Source organism: Symphodus melops (genome assembly GCF_947650265.1).
Source record: "Symphodus melops genome assembly, chromosome: 7".
Lineage (NCBI taxonomy): Eukaryota > Metazoa > Chordata > Actinopteri > Labriformes > Labridae > Symphodus > Symphodus melops.
Genome location: NC_136697.1, coordinates 28,111,766 through 28,124,265, shown reverse-complemented (window position 1 = coordinate 28,124,265; position 12,500 = coordinate 28,111,766). Strand labels below are relative to the sequence as shown.

Genomic DNA, 12,500 nt, shown 5'->3' with positions numbered 1-12,500 from the left:
CAGAGACACACTGAGGACCACTATCTACAGAGAGACTGAAGGGACAAAATAAAGACCCGGCTCTTTACCCCGGCTCCTCGATGGCCACGGACTTGGCGTAGCTGTCGTTGGAGTACAGGACCACGTTGGCCACCTGATCCACTGAGGAGACAGAGAAGATGTGGACACACTCTGATGTGTTCTGTGAATGATGATGATCACTGGGTTAAAGATGTTTACCAGAGACGATGATGTTCTTGATGTTCTTGCCGGAGTCGTTTGTGACGCACACGCTCACGTTGATCGGCTCGCCGTGATAGAACAGCTGCACGCCGTGGATAAAAACCATCATGTTAATGTTTCACGGTTCTTTAAGAACAGCTCTCTGTAATGTTTATAATTCAGACTGCAGTACTCATTTTGACCACTAGGGGTCAGAGTTACATACAGCTCCTTTAATGCACTCGGCTTGCTTCTCAAATCACAAACCGAGGAGTGATGTCACACACCGGGTCGCCGTCAGAACTGACCTCTTTCTCCAGACTGGCCTTGACATGCAGCGGTTTTTCCAGCGTGACGGAGGGAGCCACTCCGGCGCTCTCGGGGGCGTACTGGACCTTCCTCAGTAACAGCTTCACTGAGCTCCTGAAGGACAAAACACAGAAAAATGGTTTTGTGTTTTTTTTTCGGAAACAACGACTGATTGAAACTCACCGTCTGTGCACTTTCCCGTCCTGACTCTCGGCGCTGAACGCCTTGATCTCAAACTCCACGGCGCATTGCTAACAGAGAGGAGAGAGAGGAGGCGTCACCATACTGTGATGTGTTCACCGCACAAGACCCGCTTTACAACATGTGGTCCGGTCCAGTTCAGTCCATTAGCGTTTCCATTCTCTTAAGTCTTAAGTGGGGGGCCAATCGTACTGATTCGACCCTAAAGGGCGGAGCTAGACGCACTGCAGTCGGCTGATTTGTTGAAGGAATGATGACAGCGGTGACAAACACAAAATGTACCACGTTGAAACATCCTGTGATTTTCCAGAGAGTCTAATTTTGTGACTCATGTCGTCGCTCCGCTCTTAAGCTAGCTGACGCAGCGCTCGCTATCCGCCCACCATGTAAGGTAGAAACGCAGGAACGATCCGACGGCCGCAAACCGCATTGAACCGAAACGAGCCGCTTGGTGGAAACGGGTCTGTAGCAGACCTGTCCTGTTCCGGGTTTGGATCTTACCTTACCCACGTCTTGGGGTGCTGGCTGCAGGGCCACGGAGCAGGGCAGGTTATCAGGAAACTGAGGATGAAAAACAAAACGTCAGTGAGCCTGAAGTCGTCCAGAAGACACGATACAGGGACAATGAGACCAACAAATCAGAAACTAATCCTAACGCAGTTTTCTTTCAGACTATTTTTTTGACCCCTCCTTCTTTCTCCTGGATGACATGAAATGTGCCGGTCCTCTTCCTGTGGGTCGAGGTTAACTGGATTTGATCAGAACTGTGGAAGTGTGAAGTCACGTCGTACCTCAAAGAAGAAGGGGTAGGCGTTGTGTCCTAGCTTGCGCAGCAGTTTGGCCTGCGTCTTGGTGTGGACCCCCTTCTCAAGGTCCTGCAGAGGCGGGTACACCTGGCGGGTCGACAGGTATAGCTCCCGGCGGAAAGCGATTCCCATCACGTCCATGTCGTCTCTGCCGTAGCGAAACGTGCAGGACAGGGTGACGAACACTGAGGAGCAGAGACGCAGAAATCAACTCCACAAAGTCTTAAAGGAGCAGAAAGAGCTCTGCCCCCTAGTGTTCAAAATGAGCACTGCAGTCTAAACTCTAATCATCACAGAGAGCTGCCCCCTAGTGTTCAAAATGAGTACTGCAGTCTAAACTCTAATCATCACAGAGCGCTGCCCCCTAGTGTTTAAAACGAGTACTGCAGTCTAAACTCTAATCATCACAGAGCGCTGCCCCCTAGTGTTTAAAACGAGTACTGCAGTCTAAACTCTAATCATCACAGAGAGCTGCCCCCTAGTGTTTAAAGTGAGTACTGCAGTCTAAACTCTAATCATCACAGAGAGCTGCCCCCTAGTGTTCAAAATGAGTACTGCAGTCTAAACTCTAATCATTACAGAGAGCTGCCCCCTAGTGTTCAAAATGAGTACTGCAGTCTAAACTCTAATCATTACAGAGAGCTGCCCCCTAGTGTTCAAAATGAGTACTGCAGTCTAAACTCTAATCATCACAGAGAGCTGCCCCCTAGTGTTTAAAACGGGTACTGCAGTCTAAACTCTAATCATCACAGAGAGCTGCCCCCTAGTGTCCAAAGTGAGTACTGCAGTCTAAACTCTAATCATCACAGAGAGCTGCCCCCTAGTGTTTAAAATGAGTACTGCAGTCTAAACTCTAATCATCACAGAGAGCTGCCCCCTAGTGTTTAAAATGAGTACTGTAGTCTAAACTCTAATCATCACAGAGAGCTGCCCCTAGTGTTTAAAACGGGTACTGCAGTCTAAACTCTAATCATCACAGAGAGCTGCCCCCTAGTGTTCAAAATGAGTACTGCAGTCTAAACTCTAATCATTACAGAGAGCTGCCCCCTAGTGTTCAAAATGAGTACTGCAGTCTAAACTCTAATCATTACAGAGAGCTGCCCCCTAGTGTTCAAAATGAGTACTGCAGTCTAAACTCTAATCATCACAGAGAGCTGCCCCCTAGTGTTTAAAACGGGTACTGCAGTCTAAACTCTAATCATCACAGAGAGCTGCCCCCTAGTGTCCAAAGTGAGTACTGCAGTCTAAACTCTAATCATCACAGAGAGCTGCCCCCTAGTGTTTAAAATGAGTACTGCAGTCTAAACTCTAATCATCACAGAGAGCTGCCCCCTAGTGTTTAAAACGAGTACTGCAGTCTAAACTCTAATCATCACAGAGAGCTGCCCCCTAGTGTTTAAAATGAGTACTGCAGTCTAAACTCTAATCATCACAGAGAGCTGCCCCCTAGTGTTTAAAATGAGTACTGCAGTCTAAACTCTAATCATCACAGAGAGCTGCCCCCTAGTGTTTAAAATGAGTACTGCAGTCTAAACTCTCATCATCACAGAGAGCTGCCCCCTAGTGTTTAAAATGAGTACTGCAGTCTGAACTCTAATCATCACAGAGCGCTGCCCCCTAGTGTTCAAAATGAGTACTGCAGTCTAAACTCTAATCATCACAGAGAGCTGCCCCCTAGTGTTCAAAATGAGTACTGCAGTCTGAACTCTAATCATCACAGAGAGCTGCCCCCTAGTGTTCAAAATGAGTACTGCAGTCTAAACTCTAATCATCACAGAGAGCTGTCTCCACGCCGTAAAGGTCACGTCATCATCTCACTGATTGGACGTGCTGTGTGTGTTTGAGTACTGACCTTTCCTCCCCTGCAGAGCCTCGGGATCCACGATGATGACGCCATCTAGTGGTGAGATAAGAAGGTGACAGTTTTTAACTGCGATGCTGAAGTAGGTTTTTAAAATGTTCTTATAATGATTTTAAAAACGGAAAAACACAGAACACAAGAAGCGAACTTAAACAGCATAAACTCCTGATCAAAGTGTGTCAACTAAAGGCCGTCCTTCTGGTCCCTGATTGGCTCAGAGTGTGTGACATCATTAAATCTTAAATGGACTTCACACCTCCACATCCACACCCTGCTGAGGGTAGATTTCCATCTCAGAGGAAGGAACACTGAATAAAGCAGCATCAGGGGGGGCAGGATTTTTTTTTCTGAGACTCACCTACTGGATCCACAGAGTCCACATGGTCCACAAAGTCTCTCCTCCCCATGTAGACCCCGACCTGAAGCAGAGCGGAGACTTTTAAAACCTCTGACATGGACCCACCTGCACACGTGGATCAGTTCGTGTCACGTTGTCGTGACTTTGTGAGGATCAGTGAGGCTGGAAAACACTTTACAGAATGAAACCCAGCGAGGTGGAAGATTTGATTTAACGTCCACGGATCCCTCTGAGCTCTCTGCTCGAAACAAACCCCCGTTTGTCATCACATTAAGTTCACTTCAAATCCTTTTTCACTGCTCTGAAAAATTGTCTGTTTAATCGTTTAAACGAGTCGACTCCTCAGGTCAAAAACCTTTTTATACTCTGAGGTCATCACCTGTACCTGAGTCTGCCTTCTCACCGTAAACAATAGGACATGGAGCCAGAAAGCAGCGAGTACACCCGAGCCCTTCCAGAGAGGGGGCGTGGTCAGACACAGCTCATTTACATATTTAAAGCTACAGACACAGAAACAGCCTGTTCTGACATTTGAACTCGTTGTAATATTGAATCTGACGTGTTTCTCTCACCGACTTGTCTTTGCAGATCTTCTTGAAAACAACATTTTTTGGACTCATGTTGGTGCAGATGGATCGCAGCGACTCGTCGACGCCTGAGAGGAACAAAAGAGACACAGAGAGACATCTTCAAACACAAACATTAGTAATAAAACCATCCAAACTGTTTTAAAATGAGCTAAAATGTGTTTCTTATAATTTAAGATCTCGTAGACTTTACTGGAGTAGGCTACTGTACTGTACGATCAAAAACTTAACACAAACATCATCTTATCCCAGAGTTACTAAAGCTAGCTAAAACATTGTATTGAAGTCATTGACTGATTTCCTCCGCCGAACAAAGTAGTCCCTTGGCCTGTACATTCAGAGCTGCATCAACAGTCTTGATAACACTACTTAAAACAGCACCTTTTCCATTCAGCATCTTTAATATCACCACTTCAACATCTTTTATCTTCTTTTTAATTAACGCTGTTTTTCTTCTTCTCATTTCTAGTAATCCCCACAGTCATGTTTCCGCGCGGATTGATATCAAGTAGTTGGTGTATAGATCCGTCCCTAACAACCGTCTGCTGTCCTTAGTAACGGTTTGTTCAAGGTTCAAGGTTCTTTATTGTCAATTCCAAAATATGTCAGACATACAGTGAAATCGAAATTACGTTTCCCCCCTCCCCACGGTGCAATGTAGATAAAAAGGGTAAATAAAATAAAATAAAACAAGGTAAAAAAGATAAATAATATTTACATTAATAAACCTAAATGTGCAAAAGTACTAAGTTAAATAAAATGGAGTACTGTTCCGGTGAGACAGTAAACGTTTGTTGCTAAGCCTAATTATCCAATCATTTTAAAGCATTTCACTAATATACCTGTAAATCTTGACCACTCAACGTTTCCTGCATATCTTTAAACAAACAACCTGTCACAGTTTGACTCTGGAAATAAAAGTCTAAAGAAAAGTATTTTAAAAAACAGAGCATCTAAAACGTCTCATATTTAGAAGGTGACTGATGTCGTGATTTCTTTTGTTTTTATAAATCATTGTTATTATTATTGTTTTGATCCCGTTAAAGAAGTAAAACAAAACGTCCTCTCTTCAGAGAAAGAAGAAGAGCTCGTTGTGCTGGTGTGCTCTGGCGCCATCTTGTGGTCAAACAACGAACTGCACCACTTTTAATGTGAATCGCCACAAGTAAAAGTACATCAGCAGTGATTCTGTTTAAATAAATTAATAAAACATTTTGCATTTCAGAAGATGTAGCCTAATATATATATATTTCATATAATCACATCTGAGTGGAAACTGTTTAATCAATAAGACGGATTTTCTCTCGCTGAGTGGATTGATTAAAGAAAGCTGACAGACTTAACTCAGCTGATCGTCTTCACCCTCTTTAAACTATCTCAGGTGCATGGCCGTGCTGCAGCGCCCTCTTGTGGCGAGGGGGAGATTGAAAACATTTTTTTTGCACAATTTATACATTCCTTATGAATCTTCTGCGAAAAGATTTTGACACACGTAGGCTACTTCATGTATTTTTGGTTTTGATTTAATTATTTTTAGGCCTAATCAACACAAGTTCACGGAAGTGACGTTGTCTACGTCAGGTAGGCGCGTGGCTGCAGACGCCAAAGTGAAGTGAAAAAGTTCCCTGCTCGCTCCATGCTCGGTCTACGAAGCTCAGGATGGAGCATCATGTTGGACTGAGCTCCAGTAACAAACAAGAGACATGTTATCAGAGACATCATGAAGTCCCTGGACATCCGTCCCCTCATTACAGACTTTATCTCCACGTCCTCAGAGCGCACCTGGACATCCTGTCTGCAGCTCAAAGTAAGATCACCTTCATATCTCTGCTGTGTGACGTCACACTGTAGTGTTTTTACAAGGTGCTGGGATGGAGAGAGTTACTTTGATCATGTTCTGTGCGTGATGGATTTGGAGATCTGTTTAATGTGTAAATGGTCTGAGAGTGTTTCCTTGTGGTTTGGTAAAAAGGTTGGAGATGGAGAAAAGTGTGATTTTGTGCGTGTGTGTGTGTGTGTGTGTGTGTGTGTGTGTGTGTTATGAATGTGGAGAGCTGATCAATAACGTGCTCAGATTGTCTGAGGTGATTTCTTTGTGCTGTGTAAAAGGATGTTGGAGCTCATAGAGTCTGTGAGACTCAGCTTCCTGCAGGCTGATCAAACCTGTTACATTGTGCGTATATAGTGTGTGTGTGTGTGTGTGTGTGTGTGTGTGTGTGTGTGTGTGTGTGTGTGGTCCTGTCTGCGTTCACTGAAGAGTGTCAGACAATCTTAATCTGTGTATTTATTTTAAACATTTAAATGTATATATTTATCATGATCACACATGTATTTGAATCATTGTCCTATAAGAGGTTTAATAAAGAAAACGAGCCTCTATGTCAGTTACACGTTTCTCCAGTTTGCCTTATAAGTCATATTTAAGTTTCACATGTGAGTAAATCTGTCATCACAGATTTATCTTCAATCACAGACATCAGATTATTCAGCATATTAAACCGCTAACCTGCGTCAGATTAAAGACATGTTCCTGACTCACCTGAGATGAAGCGCTGGTTGGATGGATGATGGATGATGGAGGGTTTTCTTGGTCGCTCAGTGAAGCTCTATATGGGAACACCCGCTCGCTCTAACAGCCCCGTCAGCCAATCAGGTTGAGCCCTCGTTTATAAAACATAACATCCAGACAATCGCAGACTTCCTGAGAATTACACCGAGTGAGAGGATTGAGTCTGGGTACTCCTCAGTCAGCACAACAGGAGCAGATTATAGGGGGGGGGGGGGGGGCGGGAGAGAGGGCGGGCGAGCGAGAGAGAGAGAGAGAGAGAGCGATTGATGGATATTTTGTGCTCTGAGTATTTTTACTGAATGGATATGAAAAACAAAATCTTAATTACGTCTTTGTTTACATCGGTCACACGGTTCTGTGTGTGTGTTCACAGTCGACACAGCAGGGGGCAGTGTGTGTGCACAAAGCAGCAAAGTTTACAAATCTGCCAAAAACCAGAAAGAAGAAGAAGAAGAAGAACCATGGCAACCAATCACACGTCCATCCTGCGAACTTTGAATGTTCTTGTTCTTTATGAGACGACGACCCTCTTCATACCGGGCTGCTCAGAGGACCAAACGGACCCGTGCTGCGATCAGGTCCCTGCAGCGGTCCACTTCCTTGTTTGGTCTCGGCCGCCTGCGGCCCGTACACGAGTACACGTGAATCATGGCGAGATCGCCTCGAGTACGAAACGTTTGCGTTCACGCTGATCAGGTGAACCGGACTCTGGGTCGAGCGTGCTCAGGTCCGGTTCTGGGTCCTTGATGTGAAACCAGCCTGACAGAAGCATAAAGAGAACTGACGTCTGTGCGGTTTGGTTCTGATTGTGATTGTTACGATTAGCGTCCGTGACTTGTCGCTTTGCATTGTGGGAAACCGCACGCCAGGGACCATCAGACTGTCGTCATTCTGTGTTTGGACCTGAAATGGTTGTTTGTTACTTCGCCGGTTGTTTTTTTTTTTTTTTATTTGTGCTTCTCTCTGTCGTCTGCAGTTTCAGTTCAACCTTTTCTCCACGTCTATCTTTATCTGTCAGCTCGCCACAGGGGGGCGGGGCTCTAGAGGTAGACTGAGCGAAGCTTTAATCTGCTGTTCTGCAGGTCAGCAGGTAAACAGACACACAGGTGGATTACTGCAGAGCATTAATCATCATTATTACAGGAGATTACACACACACACACACACACACACACACACACACACACACACACACACGTGCAGACACAAACATGTGCTGTCCACTTTAATCTGTAACATCTATCTGTGATTAAAGATGGAGGATGACTACGGGGACGCTGGATAGCCTCGGGTTAAAATCCGACCTCGACCGTTAGCTGCACGCCATCGCCCGCTCTCTCTCCTCCGGGACGTTTCCTGTCTCTCTCCAGGAAGACACCCGAGCGACTTGAAATAACGAGAAAGAAAGTCACGCTAACTGAAGAGACGAAACAAACGCCGGTTCAAGATACACATTTTTTTATTCAGATAAAATCACAAACAATCATTTTTTTTAATTAATTATTATTTTTTATTCTCGTGATTTTGATTTGAACTCAAAAAGTCTTTAAAAAACAGCAACAAATATTTAAAAAGGACAGAAATAAGAACGAACACGTCTGCAGTTTGTCAAACATCACAACAGGTCAAGGAACGCACGGCTTGCAATTATCACCGTGGTTAAAAAGAAACACGCGGTCCCCGTTAATGAGGGCGCTTCAAACGTTCCAGTCTGACTTTACAAGACTTTACGGAGCGAGGTCAAAGGTCAAAAGACGGGGGGGCGAACCTTTCAGTTAGTCAGTGGTAGTAAAACGTCCTGAGAACAGAAAGAACAAACAGGAAGTGTTTAGACGTAAGCTCTGGCGTCTGATTCCGACTTGGCTGTCGCTGTGTAGACCTTCTGATTCTTGTTTCCATAGTAACTGAAAAACAAGAGAGAGAGACGACGACGGCGTCAGACTCAAACTGTCAGATCAGCAGGACTGAGTCTGTTTTAACATGGAGCGTCGGGTTTAACACTTACCCCGGCTTGCCTCCAGATGGTGACGCCCTCCTGCAGGCGGTGCAGAGGAGACCTCCACCCAGCATCGACAGAGAAGCTCCGCCCCATCCGATGTAAAGACCAGTACCCAGCTCGAACCTGCAGACAGTTCAGTTCAGTCTACAACCGTCTATACGTTACATTAAAGCAGAATCATCTAAATTATGACAAACAAAAAATATGCAGTTCCTCCAGTGTCCTCTAGAGTCAGTCTCCTGCAGTGAGTCAGTCTCCATAGAGCTCTATGTTAAAATGTCCAACTTTACAGCTGCAGTTCCTCCAGTGTCCACTAGAGTCTGTCTCCTGCAGTGAGTCAGTCTCCATAGAGCTCTATGTTAAAATGTCCAACTTTACAGCTGCAGTTCCTCCAGTGTCCACTAGAGTCTGTCTCCTGCAGTGAGTCAGCCTCCATAGAGCTCTATGATAAAATGTCCAACTCTACAGCTGCAGTTACTCACTTCACGCCACCGATGAACGGGTTGTTGAAGTCCTCCACGACTTGGTAGGCGTACCAGGAACAGGCTACCATGGAGCAGAAACCTGCAAACACACGACACGCAAAACATTTGAAGAGAAGCAACAACTTGAGCTTCATGTCGTCGCTCTCAGCAGGTTCTTTCTTTGGTCTGATGAGGAAGCTGCCACATGATTTCCTGTCAGATATCTGAGGTGCTGATCATTTGCTGCTGATCTATATTACTATTAAGAGTCTTTACCAGCAGATACCCATGATAGAACCACGGGTGTTTCCAGAACAAACTGTACTGGGGACTTTTTGAGAACCACACACAATGTTCCTCAAAGTTCTAGGAACTAAAAGAGTTCATAGTTCCTCCAATGTGGAATCATAAAAAGGGACTTTTTTCAGAAGTTACTGTGCCTAGTTACTCACCGCCGAGGATGCTCAGGATGCCCCCGACGACGGCGAGCTTGGCCTTTGATTGGTCGGTGGCCGAGCCGATCTTGATGCACTTCAGTCCGAGCAGAGAAACGATCGTGCATCCGAGGCCGAGCAGCAGACAGATGATCATCAGCGCGCGGTCGGCCTGAACGTGAGCTGCAGAGAGAGAGAGAGAGAGAGAGACATCGACGCATTGAAAATTATTTTAAAAATCCACAACCAGCACGTCTGGAGTGACGTCGTCATTTCAGATGATCCGCTCAGAGTTGTTGTTTGGGTTCCTGACAGGCTCACCTTGGTTTTATAAAGGCTCCTATGTACCTGTTTTTGAACAACGGGCTGATACAGGTTTGTTCTTTGTGTGTAAATGAATAATCAAGAATCAAGAGTAACAGTTAAACACACAAACAGGGGCGTGTCCAGAGGGGGCGGGGCTTTGACTTCTGATTGGTCACCCCAAAATCTAAATCTATGATAAAAAAAAAAAAAATCAACTGTTGTGGCTGTCGAGAGGCCGATGGACGGATTATCAGTTGTGAATAGATAATAAATGAACTCGTACAATTTTCCAAGTATTTAAAATTCTGACTTTGCACTTAAACGTCTTTGATTTGGAGTCTAAATAATCAAGCTAATAAGAGTTATATGTTGCCATAAATAGTCACTTACAGGTACGTATAGTTAGTGGGGATAGAAGAGGTCCAGAAGCTCTTTGTTCTGTTCGCTCAAATCAGCGCTTTTATTCCCAGTCGGGTGGAGAGCGATGTGACGGCGTTTAGATTCTAGTTTCAAAGGTTTAAACCAAGACTAAAGGTGAAGTCATAAACACCGTTGGCCTCCTTTATTTGCTCCGACGGTTGGTTCCCTCCATTTTATTATCAGTGTGGCGAAGGAAGCTCAAAATGGCGTCCAAATGATAACACATCACGGCAGGGGGAAAGAAAACGTCGTGGCAGGAAAAAGAGGAAATATTTAACATCGGAACGAAAACATGAAGACGTGAAGATAATCTAGTTTTTTTCTGTTCTCACATCATAAAGCAGCCGAACTTATTTGATGTTTTTTAGGCGGGAAACGTCTGGTTATAAAAGAGAGCGACCTTTGACCGCCTGACTGTGACACGCTGCCACATAGCATGATTACATGATGGCCTATAAAACCATGAATTCAAATGAACAACGCCCGACTTTTCAAAGTAGGTCGACTCGTCTCCTTCAGCCGCTCTCTGACCTCGTGATCGAACTGTTTGATAAAGGAACCTTCTTATAGTTGATCCTTCACTACTTTTAAAGCAGCCCCAATTTAGCGAATTATCTCTAATTAAAATTAAACTCTTGGAACATTTTCGCTTCACTTTCTGAATTTTAGATTTGACATCTTTAAAAGCGACATATCCGTCCTACACATGTAATAAAGTTTCGATGAATGAATCCCCATCGTGAAGAACCGTTTTAAACGTTGCTCCACCGTCGTGCCCAAACGTCACGGTGAATAAACCTCGGTGCGTTCTCGCTCTCGTCTTACCGGGGAGGGCCAGCATCGATTCGAAGTCTCGACACTCGGCGATGCCGGCGCTGTTCTCCGCACAGGAGTGCCACAAGTTCTCGAACTGCCTCTGGGAGATGATGACGCTGCCCGACACGGTGGAGATCTTCCAGTAGTCGTTGACCAGCGCCGCTCCGTTCAGCAGCCAACCCAGAATGCACATGATGAACCCGGTCGCTTCCACAGCCGTCGACATGATGGCAACGATTAAAAACAAAGCGCTCAGAGAGAAATCCAACAGGTATTCTAAAAAAGGAAAGTCAGCCTTTGAAATGAGACCAGACTCTCAGCTCTGCTCTCTCTCCGTCTCTTCGTCTTAATCTGACATCTGTCGCCTGAACACCAGGACTTTACTCTCTAACAGGGGCCATAAAGAGCTGCGAGCCGCTCCCTGTTGTTCCCCACCACCATAAACTCAGTATTAATGATGATGATGACGGCAGACAGCTTTCAGCCACGCCTTAGATAACCTGAGTCTCTGTAGGCCAGGATACCAGTCCTACCAACAAGTCCCTGAAGTCTAACAGCTGACAGGAATCTACAGGAGGCAAAAACAGTAGAACCTGACCCTGACAGAAACAGTAGAACCTGACCCTGACAGACACAGTAGAGCCTGACCCTGACAGAAACAGTAGAACCTGACCCTGACAGGAACAGTAGAACCTGGCCCTGACAGGAACAGTAGAACCTGACCCTGACAGAAACAGTAGAACCTGACCCTGACAGAAACAGTAGAACCTGAACCTGACAGAAACAGTAGAACCTGACAGAAACAGTAGAACCTGACCCTGACAGAAACAGTAGAACCTGACAAACAGTAGAACCTGACCCTGACACAAACAGTAGAACCTGACAGAAACAAGAGAACCTGACAGACAGTAGAACCTGACCTTGACAGAAACAGGAGAACCTGACCCTGACAGAAACAGGAGAACCTGACCCTGACAGAAACAGTAGAACCTGACCCTGACAGAAACAGTAGAACCTGATCCCGACAGACAGTAGAACCTGACCCTGACAGACAGTAGAACCTGACCCTGACAGAAACAGTAGAACCTCACAGAAACAGTAGAACCTAACCCTGACAGACAGTAGAACCTGACAGAAACAGGTGAACCTGGCCCTTACAGAAACAGTAC

The 12,500-nt window shown here is 45.2% G+C and overlaps 2 protein-coding genes across 2 annotated transcripts in view; both read right to left on the bottom strand.

Moving 5' to 3' along the window:
- saga (S-antigen; retina and pineal gland (arrestin) a) overlaps positions 1-8,680 on the bottom strand; it is a 12,437-nt gene extending 3,757 nt beyond the window's left edge. The window contains exons 1-11 of the mRNA XM_079348577.1: positions 8,661-8,680; positions 6,863-7,024; positions 4,309-4,391; positions 3,737-3,797; positions 3,370-3,414; positions 1,503-1,702; positions 1,213-1,272; positions 694-761; positions 510-624; positions 220-304; positions 69-141 (exon numbers count right to left, since the gene is read on the bottom strand). Of these exons, the coding sequence (XP_079204703.1) occupies positions 69-141; positions 220-304; positions 510-624; positions 694-761; positions 1,213-1,272; positions 1,503-1,702; positions 3,370-3,414; positions 3,737-3,797; positions 4,309-4,356 (755 nt within the window). The 5' untranslated portion in view covers positions 4,357-4,391; positions 6,863-7,024; positions 8,661-8,680. The remainder of the gene's footprint in view (positions 1-68; positions 142-219; positions 305-509; positions 625-693; positions 762-1,212; positions 1,273-1,502; positions 1,703-3,369; positions 3,415-3,736; positions 3,798-4,308; positions 4,392-6,862; positions 7,025-8,660) is intronic.
- Positions 8,334-11,761, bottom strand: cldn15la (claudin 15-like a). Its single transcript, XM_079348586.1, has 5 exons — positions 11,341-11,761; positions 9,808-9,972; positions 9,374-9,455; positions 8,898-9,014; positions 8,334-8,796 (listed from the first exon to the last, which is right to left on the bottom strand). The coding sequence occupies exons 1-5, from the start codon at positions 11,555-11,557 to the stop codon at positions 8,721-8,723; spliced, it is 657 nt and encodes a 218-aa protein (XP_079204712.1). The 5' UTR covers positions 11,558-11,761; the 3' UTR covers positions 8,334-8,720.
- Between the last annotated feature and the right edge of the window lie 739 nt (positions 11,762-12,500).